The sequence below is a fragment of the Suricata suricatta genome, chromosome 2 (genome assembly GCF_006229205.1).
Source record: "Suricata suricatta isolate VVHF042 chromosome 2, meerkat_22Aug2017_6uvM2_HiC, whole genome shotgun sequence".
NCBI lineage: Eukaryota > Metazoa > Chordata > Mammalia > Carnivora > Herpestidae > Suricata > Suricata suricatta.
Window position 1 is genome coordinate 152,418,145 of NC_043701.1, and position 13,494 is coordinate 152,431,638.

Here is a 13,494-nt window from a genome sequence, read left to right on the forward strand (position 1 = left end):
TAAGTAGTTTCTGGGGTGCTTGGGTGGCTCAGTCAGCTGGGTGTCCAACTCTTCATTTCGACTCAGGTTATGATCCCAGAGTCGTGAGATTGAGCCCTGCATGGGGCACTGCGCTGACTGTGCAGAGCTTGGGATTCTCTCTGCGTCTTTCTAACTGCCCCTCCCCAGCTCTCTCTCAAAATAAGTTTCTGAGAATACTGATTTAATGCAACAAGAAAGTAAATCAGACATTTGAACTTTCTACTAAATGAATGAAAAAAAGGTCAGGATATTCAGCATCATGTGCGTACTGTGTTCCATCCTACAGAAATTGTGTACTGTTCAGAGTGTCAACTGCAGAGACATTGAAGGGCGTCAGTCTACACCACTCCATTTCGCAGCTGGCTACAACAGGGTGTCTGTGGTGGAGTACCTGCTGCAGCACGGAGCTGATGTGCACGCTAAAGATAAAGGGCAAGTACCAGCATTTGCCGTGGCCTCTTTGCCTTTATCTGACCTTTCTAGGAAAACAGGAAGGAAAAATTTTGGCGATCTGTTTATGATAGTTGGGTTGGTGGCTCTTTTATTTTCAGAGAAGTGTGTTACCTAACACTGGCTTAAATGTAGCTTCTTAATTCATAAAATCAGTTAAGATTTTATGATGGTTCTGGGGCTCCTGTGTGGCTCAGTCGGTTGAGCATCCATCTCTTGATTTGGATTCGGGTCATGGTCCTAGGGTTTTGGGATCAAGCATGGAGCCTGCTTGAGAGTCTCTCTCCCTCTGCCCCTCCCCTGCTTGCACACTCATCTCTCTCTTTCTCTAAAAATAATGAATAAATAGGTAAATAGATAGATTTTATAATTGTTTAGCACTTATATAAAGATTTATTTGCTTAATGCTTGTAATCTTACAATGACCAAGGAGATTAGTGTGTTTGATTTTTAATATAGTGAATTTTCCAATTTGCATTGAGAATATTTGAATTCTTCAGTTTATTTTTCTTTAAAAATATACAGTTCTCAATTCTAGGTAGTCTATAGGTGTTTGTTATATTCTCTGCAGTTTAAAATATTTTTTAAATTTCCTCCCCGACCCTCTGAAAATAATTCCATTTCTGTTTTCAAAAAATTTAGGTTCTAGTAAATACAAGCAGTATAATCTCTTAAATCTGTCTTTGTGGGGGCATCTGGGTAGCTTCATCAGTTGAGTGTCTGACTTCAGCTCAGGTCATGATCTCAACGTTTGTGGGTTCGAACCCCACATCAGGCTTCGCACTGACAACAAGGAGCCTGCTTTGGATTCTCTCTCCCTCCCCTGCTTGCACTGTGTCTGTCTCTCTCTCAAGTAAATAAACATTGGGGCACCTGGGGTGGCTCAGTTGGTTAAGCAGCTGACTTTGGCTCAGGTCATGATCTCATAGTTCGTGAGTTTGAGCCCCGCGTCAGGCTCTGTCCTGACAGCTCAGACCCTAGAGCCTGCTTTGGATTCTGTGTCTCCTTCTCTCTCTGCCCTTCCCCTGCTTACTCTCTACCTCTCAAAAATAAACATTAAATAAATAAACTAACAAACATTGAAAAATAAATAGGAGCACCTGAATGGCTCAGCTAGTTGAATGTCTGGCTTCAAGTCAGGTTATGATCTCGTGGTTCACAAGCTTGAGCCCTGCATCAGGCTCTGTGCTACAGCTTGGAGCCTGGCGTCTGCTTTGGATTCTGTGTTTCCCTCTCTCTGCCCCTCCCCCGCTTGTGCGTGCATACACGCTCACTCACTCTCTCTTTCTCTCTCTTTTTCTCTCTCTCTCTCAAAAATAAGCATTTAAAAAGATTTTTTAAATAAAAATGTAAACATTTTAAAATATATATCTCTTTGTGTTGCATTGCTTATGTAATTTTTCATTTCAGAGGCCTTGTACCTTTGCACAATGCATGTTCTTATGGACATTATGAAGTTGCAGAACTTCTTGTTAAGCATGGAGCAGTAGTTAATGTAGCTGATTTATGGAAATTTACACCTTTACATGAAGCTGCAGCAAAAGGAAAATATGAAATTTGCAAACTTCTACTCCAGGTATATTTACTTATTTATGGACTGGGTTTATTACATAGACTATTTCTAATAACTTTTAATATAAACTAAAATTTGTAAAGGGGCATGAAACAAAGCTAATTCTCTCCCTCAATTTCAGAATAAATGTCATGAACACTTGTATGTCTTAATCTACGAGGATGTTTACCATACACAGATTTATTATAAAGTCAGCTATCTTCATGTAACGTTCTCTGATTCTTGTCTTAATTTTTTCTATATAGTACTTTAACCTCAAAACATTTGGTGGATTTATTATTTGGCACTAATAAAAGTGATAGTACTGGTTTAATACAGGTACCAGTGTAGATATTTTACAGTAAAAACAGAAGTTAGGGCACTTGGCGGGCTCAATCAATACAGCATATGACTAAGTTAAATATATATTTTATGTCAGTGTAAATACTGAAAATAGCATACATTAAAGTAAGCTATTAGTGAAATACTACCTTATTTTGAACATAGTTTAAAATTTTTACTAAACTACATTATAGGGGCACTTGGGTGGCTCAGTTGTACAGCAGACTCTTGATCTCAGGGTCATGAATTCAAGCCCCATGTTGGGTATGGAGCCTATTTAAAAGTAATAATAATAATAATAATTGCATTATAAAAGCCCAATAATATTTAACTGCCTCTGTATTCTTTTTATGATGATTTTCTGTGTACTAAATCAAATATAACAACCGTGTTAATCTTTAAGGTAGAGACCATATAAAATAGGTTTTTTTGCTATAGTTACATTGACTGTTTTCTCATTGACTAAGGGCATTCTTAGGCCAGTACCTTTTTGTTTCTCACATCCAGCATGGTGCAGACCCTACAAAGAAAAACAGGGATGGAAATACTCCTTTGGATCTTGTTAAAGACGGAGATACAGACATCCAAGATCTCCTTCGGGGAGATGCAGCTTTGTTAGATGCTGCCAAGAAGGGCTGTTTAGCCAGAGTAAAGAAGTTGTCTTCTCCTGATAACGTAAATTGCCGTGATACCCAAGGCCGACATTCGACACCTTTACATTTAGCAGGTAAATGAATGAATTTACACACATTTAAGCTGGTGACATCTGAGATTTCATTTTACCAGAGTAAAATATTTCCTTCAAGCAAATTTAAAAAATGCAAATCATATATCTTCTTATCCCACCATTACACCTGAGTATATTTGTACAGGGCAGCTGTATTTCATGTTTACTTTCGGGCTAGTATGTTACACTCAGAACAATTGAAAGAGGCTCTACTGGTCTCTATAATTTTAAATCCTCTTTGGTGATTGAATTTTGGCCAGAGAAACTTGAAAAATAAGCCTGCTTGAGCCAGCCTTCCTCCTCATGCTAAAGCTTTCCATTCTTATGGGGCGCCTGGGTGGCTCAGTCAGTTGGGCATCCCACTTCAGCTCAGGTCATGATCTCACGGTTTGTGGGTTCGAGCCCCACGTCAGACTCTCTGCTGACAGCTACTCAGAGCCTGGAGCCTGCTTCAGATTGTGTATTCCCCTCTCTCTCTGACCCTCCCCTGCTAACACTGTCTGTCTGTCTGTCTCTCTCTCAAAAATAAATAAAAATTTTTAAAAAACATTAAAAAATTTTAAAGCTTTTCCATTCTTAGGATAGCTATTAAGCACAAGTGGAAAAAAAAATCTTAAGACTTTAAAAAGTTACATAAACCTATTGCCAGAGTAAGTTGTTATATTTGTTAGGCGTACCATAGGAAGGTACCACATATTGGGGGCTTCAACAACAAACTTAGCTTTCTCACAGTTCTGGAGATGGAGGTGCTGGCAGGATTAGTTTCTCCTTGGGCTGCAGATGGCCACCTTGTGTCGTCACATGGCCTTGTCTCTGTTGTGTGCACATCCTGGTGTCTCTCACTGTGTGTCCTAGTCTCTTATAAGGACACCAGCCAGGTAGATTAGGGCTTTCCCTACCAGCCTCATTTTAACTTAATTACCTCTTTCAAGACCTCATCTCCAAATATAGTTACATTCTAAGGTACTGATGATTAGAGCTTCAACATAGGAATTTGGGAGACAGTTGAGCACATAACATTTTTACAAGTTTTCACTCATGCAGTTGGCACAGTGCAACTGTTTTTAGTGCAGGTGACAGCATGATTTCAATGCAGCTTTTCAGCTGCATGAAAAATGCCAGGGAATGGGCCATTAAAGTCCCTGGACTTCTAGCTATTACTTCATTGGTGTCACATTAGAGGCATAATTTGACTCCTACAAATTTACCTAAATAAACTTAGGTTAGGGGTGCCTGGGTGGCTCAGTCAGTTGGGCGTCCGGCTTCGGCTCAGGTCATGATCTCGCAGTTCGTGGGTTCGAGCCCCACGTCAGGCTCTGTGCTGATGGCTAGCTCAGAGCCTGGAGCCTGCTTCGGATTCTGTGTCTCCCTTTCTCTCTGACCCTCCCCTGCTCTCACTGTCTCTGTCTCTCAAAAATAAATAAAAACCATTAAAAAAATTTTTTTTTAATAAAATAAAAAATAAACTTAGGTTAAAGAGAAAAAAGTAATGCACATGTTTCTGCTACTTTGCTACTCTTAGTTTATTTTTTTCTCTATCTCTCTCTGTTTATGTTAGTCTCATAGTGTGAATAACTGAATGTGTTCCTAGTATTTCAAAAACAATTTTGGGGACACTTGGGTGGCTCTGACTAGGTTAAGCATCCGAATTATGGCTCAGGTCATGATTTCATAGTTCATGAGCTCGAGCCCCACATTGGGCTCTGTGCTGACAGCTCAAAGGCTGGAGCCTGGTTCGGATTCTGTGTCTCCCTCCTCTCTTTGCCCCTCCCCTGCTTGTGTTCTGTCTCTGTCTCTCAAAAAATAAATGCTAAAAAAAAATTTTAAGACCATTTTGGTTATATGTGATTTTTACCTTTAAATTTTCACCCCCCTATAAGTTGGGACCCCACTGTCCAAGGAAGAGAATTACTCTATGTGTCTTTTAGAGAACTTTGGAAGTGATAACCACAAGTGCTAACATGGTGACAAAAAACTTCCATACTTCCTCTGGTAATCAGGAGTTTTTCATCCATGCAAGACAGGATGTGATGTGACCTCTGATTTGAATTATGCTGTATATATTTATTTATATTAGCTCTTCTATATCTTTATGATAGATTATCTAGAACATTTAATAATAACTGTTTAAATCTATATTGTCTTTATAAGTGGCAAATAGGTTGTATATCCAAAACATTTCTGCCCACTTGTGCAGTATTCTACCTTGAGACCTGAAAGGACTTTTGGATTCATTGTAATACTTAGTTTATGGTATAGTTCTGTGGTTTTGTTATTCCCTTCTTTATCTTACTAAATGTTTTGGCTTTAAATCCTTTAGCAAACGCATAAAAACTACAAGAAAAATAAATGTGAATAAAATATTTTGAACTATTTTAAGGTTTCAAGTGATACCTGGTTTTATGTTGGCCAAGTTAAGTTCCAGATTTGCTTTCAATCTATGATTGTGTGTCAAATAAAATAGGCTTTACCATAAGGCTGTGTACTAAGATAGCTGACCGTTACCAAGATGACAGCTAAGTTGTGGTATATTGATAAAACACTTGCACTTCCTGGCTCTGGCAACACTAAGTTCTCCCATCAGCCTTGCAGGGGCGTATATCCCCAAGAGCTCTCTACAGAAAGCATGTCGTTGCAGCCTTCCAGGACAGGGGAGTCTTGAGACCCATGCCGGTGTGCCATCTCCTATCCTGCTGGCCACTTGTGTTTCTAACTTAACTTTTATTTGCTTAAATGCCTTTTATTTGTAGCCCTTGAGACCATGTACCTGAGTTAGAAAGTTGTATATAACAACCTTAAAGGCAGGAACTTGGGTAGAAGGTTTTAAAAGGAAAGATAGAAGCAAATCAATCAGTATAACTTTTGAGAGTCTGTGGAATGAGGATCATCACTGGCTTCCAACTTGAGACCAGTGGGCAGTTTTTTCCTAAGATAAATTTTTAATATACTCTAGTGAGGAATTTTAGATTTCTGTAAACTTGCTTTATTTTTTAAAGAATGTGCTTTTTATAGAGAATATATACAGATACATAGGGTATATTTTTTTATATTAACAAGTGAAGTAATCTTACTTCTTTTCTAAATTAGCTGGTTATAATAATTTAGAAGTTGCAGAGTATTTGTTGCAACATGGAGCTGATGTGAATGCCCAAGACAAAGGAGGACTTATTCCTTTACATAATGCAGCATCTTACGGGGTAAGTTCTCTCATATTACCTTTTAAAACCTCTAAAATTTTAAGGGCGAATGGATAGCTCAGTTGGTTAAGCAGCTGACTTTGGCTCAGGTCATGATCTCACAGTTCATGGGTTTGAGCCCCCAAGTTGGGCTCTTTACTGATAGCTCAGGGCCTGGAGCCTGCCTCAGATTCTGTTTCTCTCTCTGTGCCTCTCCCCAGCTCTCATTCTCACGCTCATTCTCTTTCTCTCTCTCTCTCTCTCAAAAACAAACCTTAAAAAAAATTTTTTTAATTTCTAAATTTTTCAAAGTGGAAATCGATACTGCAATTTTCAAAGGACATTTAGTTTGACTTTTTCATTTTATAGAGGAATAAATATGAGGGCTAAAGAGATTAAGTAATGTCCAACTTTCAATTCTGAATCTCTTGTAAGCTTGCTGTGTGACATGCAACACATTTCTCATTCATATTATTACCTTCCTTAGCACCTCTTATTTTCAGTGAGATGTTGATGATTTTTGTTTGTTTGTTAGTGCTAGGAAACCCACTGGGACTCCTAGGGTCTATAGAGATTCAGATGCATTTTTCCTGACTTTCTAACAGCCCTAAATGTTAGAGTTAGTATTGGCCATCTTCTGTAGTGTAGTTTGAATAATTGGGGAAGGTTGCTGGTTTATAAACTGATGTTTGACAGTTTTAACACTTGAACAAATGAGAAACTGTTTAAGCTGCGTTCATTTATTTAGTTCCTGTCCTGTGTAGAATTCTTAAATTTTTTCTGATTTCTCAAGTTACTAAAATGTCTACTATAATTTTTAATCACCTACTCATAAATTATGATGTTGGGAAGAGACACAGTTTTTCTTTTCATTTCCAAAGTAAGTTTGAAAATAATGGAAAAATAGGTATATAGCTAGTCTCTTCTTAGGAACTAAAATGTGATAATATTTCTGACTGTAACAGGAGTATTTTCTTTTACAGCATGTAGATGTAGCAGCTTTGCTGATAAAGTATAATGCATGTGTCAATGCTACGGACAAGTGGGCTTTCACACCTTTGCATGAAGCAGCCCAAAAGGGACGAACACAACTTTGTGCTTTATTGTTGGCCCATGGAGCTGACCCTACTCTTAAAAATCAGGAAGGACAAACGCCTTTAGACTTAGTTTCAGTAAGTGATGAGCTCTTTGAAAAATCTTAGTGCTTTTCTAACTTTTTGAAGTTCACTTGGTACATATAAAATGTCTTTATGGTGAATATGGCAAAATCTGTTTTTAGCCCAATTTAAATATAGGATTTCTTTAGTGTTAAAATGAAATGGGAAAAAGAAATACGAGGTAGAGCTGCTTACGTTAATTTGGAAATAAAACAGGGGCAGGCCCTCGGTGAAGGCCGTTAAGGGCCATACTGTGCAAGGTCATATAGGATTCTGGTCGTGATGAATTTCCCAGCTGGGCACATTGCCTTCAAGGTGCAGCCGTGAAGCCTACTTCTTGTCAGGATTCCCTTTCCTCCCACACTGCCTGTTCCCAAAGTTCCTGTTGTGTGCTCTCATCCCCCAAAGTGTTCATGAAACAGGCTTGTTCCTCCAGTTTTCTAGGCATTTTTTTTGTGGGGGGGGGTTTCCCCCTCTCCCAAGGGAACTCATGTAGGTAGGAGTCTCCGTTTTAGCCTCTACTTCCCCTTAGGCCAGTGTGACGCCAGCTCCTCTTTCACTCTACCACTGGGGAAATTGGCCAGAGCGGTGTAGGGAAAGAGAAAAGAAATTCTTGTTGAGATAGGAAGGAAGGGCAGTCTCTTCTACAGATTGCTTTCTACTGAGAGAGGTTTCACTGTTATAAGTTAAACTGAGAAACTGATTCAGTTCAGCTTCATTGGGGATTAAGTAGATTTTTCTCACCAGGCTGACAGCCCAACCATATCTGCAACATTTCTTCAGGGAAGTGGCTTTCCAATCCCAAACTACCTGGGGAACACACTTTTCTAATTCATTCCACCCATCTGTTAGTCCACCAGACATAATTGACATGAAGCAAAGTGCTCTAGAGAACACATCTGGGCTGTAGAGTCTAACAGATTGGCCTTAGAGTTCGGGCTACCACTTGTAGTTGTACAGTCTTCCACCTTGCCTAATCCGTAAGCCTCAGTCACATCATCTATAATGGGGTAAAATGTCTGGTGAAGGGATGCCTGGCCGGCTTAGTCAAAAGAACATGCAACTCTTAATCTGAAGGTTGTGAGTTCGAGCCCCACTTTGGGTGTAGTGATTACTTAAAAATAAAATCTTTAAAAAGTGTGTGTGCAGGGTGCCTGGATGGCACAGTCGGTTGAGCGTCCAACTTCAGCTCAGGTCATGATCTCACAGCTTGTGGGTTCGAGCCCCACATCGGGCTCTGTGCTGACAGCTCAGAGCCTGGAGCCTGCTTCCAGTTCTGTGTTTCCCTCTTTCTCTGCCCCTCCCCTCCTCATGATCTCTCTCTCAAAAATAAATAAATGTTTAGAAAAAAATTAAAATAAAAAGTGTGCGTGTGTGTCTGGTTAACATGAGAATTGAGGTAATATACTTAAGATCCCAGGCATACAGCAGATACATAGAAAGCACCTCAACGATGGCACTGATATTATTTTTAAAAGTTATATACAAACTGCGGATGCTGTGGAAGTCCTCAGACTTGGGAAGAAAAAAGATAAAAATTAGAATAGATAGTATAAAGGTGACTAACCATGAAAACAAGTACTGATTTACTTCTTGCTGTTAGGGTCTTAACTAAGTATTGTGAAAAAAATATATGTCACTAATTCAGCAAATTAATATACTAGTAAATTTGGGGATTTTTTTTCCATCCTAGTAGATTTGATTAAAATGATTATCTTTGTTTTCTCTCCCCAAATAATAGTCGATTTTAAGGATGTATCACTGAATATCTTCCAGGAAATATGAACAGATATGCTAAAGTTTCATGTAGATTGAATTACAGTAAAACCTTGGTTTGGGAGCATAATTCGTTCCAGAAACATGCTTGTAACCCAAAGCACTTGTATATTAAAGCAAATTTCAAGAACCATTACCTCAGTTTTGATCCTATGATGTTTGGCATCACATACTGCTCCTGTTGCAAGACTTCACTTGTTTTTCAACTTAAAATTTATGAGAAATATTTGCTCATCTTGAGGAACACTCACAGAACAAGTTACTTGCAGTCCAAGGTTTTACTACTTTCAGAATAATTGCGATAGTGTTAAAAAGTTCTTACCTTTTAAAATCACTGTTACTATAATTCATTTCAGTGCTTTTCAGAAAATGATAGGATCAAAGTTAGGGTTTTTTATGCTTAGCCACATTTCACAGGTTTGTTTTTTTTATTCTCTGTGTCTTTGAAGAGATGTTCTGAATTATGTTTCATATTTAATAGTTTAGCTATGTATCTCTTATTTGCTTTACTTTATTTTTTTAAGTAATCAGTTTTATATTCTATGCAATTCTAAGTGCAAGTCTGAGTTATTGTCATTTTTAAATGCATTCTGTTGGGTATAGGAGAAGTTTAAAACTTGTTTATCACAGATGTAATCTCTCTCTGACCCACCCACCAGGCAGATGATGTCAGCGCGCTCCTGACAGCAGCCATGCCCCCTTCTGCTCTGCCTTCATGTTACAAACCTCAAGTGCTCAACGGTGTGAGAGGCCCGGGAGCTCCTGGAGATGCTCTGTCCTCAGGTCCATCCAGCCCGTCAAGTCTTTCAGCAGCCAGCAGTCTTGACAACTTGTCTGGGAGTTTTTCTGAACTGTCTTCAGTAGTCAGTTCAAGTGGAACAGAGGGTGCCTCTGGTTTGGAGAAGAAGGAGGGTGAGAATAACTTTCTTGTATTGTAGTCACTTATTTGTCATTAGAACTCAAGTCATTTCTTAACCTTAAGTACAACTGTTATTATCAGATTAATTAGCATAGCCTTAAAGTTTTAGTCTTGTTTTCTTTACAATATGCTTTTCAAAAGGTTGAGTAGTTCTCCCTTTTCCTCCTCTACTATATTATTACAGAGTTATGAAGTATCTTTCCTCCATGTCAGAATACCCAATTGTGAAGGTCATTTTTTTAAAAAGGAAAGAAAAAGACACATACTTGCAGTCTATATAAAGCTGTTCTCTTTACCTTTTAACTGTCAAAATTCATCTCACCTTATGTAACATCGTGGAACTTGTTTTCATGAACTTTTTTGTGAAGTAGCTTCAGTCCTCCAAGATAAGGAAGCTTTTTGAGTGGAAGTATAATTGGCATACTAGTTTCAGTATGGAGACTTATTAAAGATACAGTTAAAAAAAATTTTTTTAAATAAAGATACAGTTAAAAAAATTTTTTTTAATGAAAAGATTTTTTTTAACCTGAGAATGCCCCATTGGCTGTTTCTTCTATGATGTTGACATTTTGTAGCTTTCTCTTTTTGCAATTTTTGATGCAATATTTTGCTTCATCTTTGCATTCTTGATGTGTATAGTAATACCACATAACCTTGTTATAATGTTGATCTACATTATTCTGTTTGTTCTGGATTTTTTATTTTCCAGTTCCAGCAGTAGATTTTAGCATAACTCAATTTGTAAGGAATCTTGGGCTTGAGCACCTGATGGATATATTTGAGAGGGAACAGGTGAGTAGATGAATTGTTTTGCTTGGTTTGGTGTTCTGTGAGACCTCAAGAAAAAATTAGGGCGTCCTTGAAATTCCTTAAACCATTCAACCTGGCTGTAGGGAGAGGAGAATGTTTTTTTAAGAGACTAGAAATCAGTTACTCATTTTTTTTAAGTGCACATGAGACATGCTCCAGAATAGGTCACATATTAAGTCACAAAATCAGGCTTCAACAAATGCAAAAAGATGGAGATCATACCATGCATATTTTCTGACCGCAGCACTATGAAACTTCAAGTCAACCATAAGAAAAATTTTGGAAAGACCATAAATACATGGAGGTTAAACAACGTGCTATTAAACAATGTATGGGTCAACCAGTAGATCAAAGAAGAGATTTAAAAATATATGGAAAAATGGACTGTCATGTAGTGATGGTAAAATAGCTTTCCCAAATGTAAATCTTAACTTACTTTTAGGGCTAAATAAGCTATCTTTGATCTTGGTTTGTTTATTTCCGTTGTGTCAGTCACTGCCTGCTTAAGTCTGACACTTTGCTAGCTACTATGGGAAGGTATAGAGGTATGCTAAGTATGTATCTGGGCTTTTCCAGAATAGTCCCAATTTAAAGTACACAATCAGAATACTGATGTTTTTTCTTCTTTGTTGTTGTTCAGAAAACACAGTGAGTATAGACTTGTACTCCTCAGGAACTTTTGATCTGCTTATGGAGCTCTAATAACATGTGAAGAAGTAAGTTTTGGGCATAGATTTTAGAAATTCAAAGAAGAAAAGGTTACTGCAAGCTGGACTGTTCAGGAAAAGTTTCATGGAAGATGTGTAAATAAAACAGGATCTTTAGAATGTCTTCAGTTTCACAAAGTAGGAAATAAAATATCTCAGGGTAAAGGAATAGTTAGTTGAACCCTGAGGCAGAAGTACCAGTCAGCATAGTCTGGAGTCTGGAGGAACCAGCGAAGGCATTGTATAATATGGAGCATTGGTGGAAAAGACAAAATAGAACACCTGAATGTTGTTCACTTGAAAGTGCATTTTTGTTTTGTGGCTTAATTCAGTTCAGGTTCTTATGTTAAATGAAAATAATGCTGTTTTTTGATAGTTCATGACTGAACTTTTTAATTAGCTGCAACTTTGCAGTTTCAGTTTAACAACTGGTTTGCTTTCATTTCTAAGCTGTTCGAAAAAATCTAAAGTAAATGTATGAATCTAACACATTGTGAGAACACCGGTATGTGGATGTCTACCACATAGAAGGCATCTAAACAGTTTCTTCCTCTTTTGCAAGATCACCTTGGATGTGTTGGTTGAGATGGGGCACAAGGAGCTGAAGGAGATTGGAATCAACGCTTATGGACACAGACACAAACTCATTAAAGGAGTTGAAAGGCTGATCTCTGGACAGCAAGGTATTTCATTTTAAATCCGTGCTAACAGTTTAACAGTCGGCATAAAGTCAGCCCTCACCTTACTAAACGATAATTTAAAAATCTATGAGAGAGAGTCCATTTAACAGGAAGAACAATAATTAGAATTTGTGAAACCTGGTATCAGGTTTTAACGCTGCTACTGTTAAGTTTCCTGAGCTTTTGCTGTTAATGTGCCAACTTAAGTAAAATTTCTGGGCCATTCAGAAGTTTGGGAATTGCTTTAGCTCTGAAGTATTTCTCTTAAGTGTATTCAGTTATTTCTGAAGTTATTCTAACTCTAAAGTGTTATGATTCTAAAAGATCAGAAACTTGAATATCTTCTATCTTATGATAATATAATAGGCAGTGTCTACACATTGAGGTCTGCCCATAAAATAATGTTGTAAATCTTTTTTGCTGTATGTAAATGGTTAAATTCTTAACATTTGGTGTAAAAGTACTGGGAAACAGTGTTGTAACTGAGAACATTTGGCAAAACAGCATTGAATAATATATTTATTTCTCTTGAAAAGTACTTAAAACACAAATTGCATTTGTTCAACAAATGTTAACATTTCCTATGTACCAAGTCCCAGGTATGAAAAGGTGAATTGTATCAAGACCAATTTTTAACTTAATTGTTAAACTGAGGGTGTGATTTACCTTGTCTGGGGTCAGATGCATCCTGTCTTTGAATTCCTGGCTGTACAACTGGAGTTGAAGAAAAACCTAGACTAGCAAAAATGAAGACCTTTTCAGGGAAAAATGTATGGTAGGCAGGATAGGGTCCATCTCTTAAAAAGTAGATGCACTTCACTTTCTGTTAGGGACTAGGGCAAATGTTTAAAAGGTGAGCTAGTCTGGGATATATCTAATATAGATGACGGAATTGTAAAAGAGAAAGAGGAGGGAAAAACCGTGACTCCCTGGAAGGTTAGTATATAATACAAAATGTATCAAAAATGAAGAGAAACTAGGGGTGCCTGGGTGGCTTAGTTGGTTAGATGTCCAACTTCACCTCAGGTCATGATCTCGCAGTTTGTGAGTTCAAACCCCACATGGGGCTCTGGAGACTGCTTCAAATTCTGTGTCTCCCTCTCTCTCTGCTCCTCCCCTGTTCATGCTCTCTCTCTCAAAAATAAATAAACATTAAAAAAAAAGATTTTGTTTTAAA

General features: G+C 37.9%; 1 protein-coding gene across 2 annotated transcripts in view; it reads left to right on the forward strand.

The window, feature by feature from the left end:
- TNKS2 (tankyrase 2) overlaps positions 1-13,494 on the forward strand; it is a 48,953-nt gene that overhangs the window by 23,508 nt on the left and 11,951 nt on the right. For both annotated transcript variants that reach the window (XM_029932222.1, XM_029932223.1), the window contains exons 13-20: positions 308-453; positions 1,882-2,047; positions 2,873-3,092; positions 6,180-6,289; positions 7,252-7,440; positions 9,861-10,113; positions 10,830-10,912; positions 12,200-12,320. In XM_029932222.1, the coding sequence (XP_029788082.1) occupies positions 308-453; positions 1,882-2,047; positions 2,873-3,092; positions 6,180-6,289; positions 7,252-7,440; positions 9,861-10,113; positions 10,830-10,912; positions 12,200-12,320 (1,288 nt within the window). The remainder of the gene's footprint in view (positions 1-307; positions 454-1,881; positions 2,048-2,872; positions 3,093-6,179; positions 6,290-7,251; positions 7,441-9,860; positions 10,114-10,829; positions 10,913-12,199; positions 12,321-13,494) is intronic.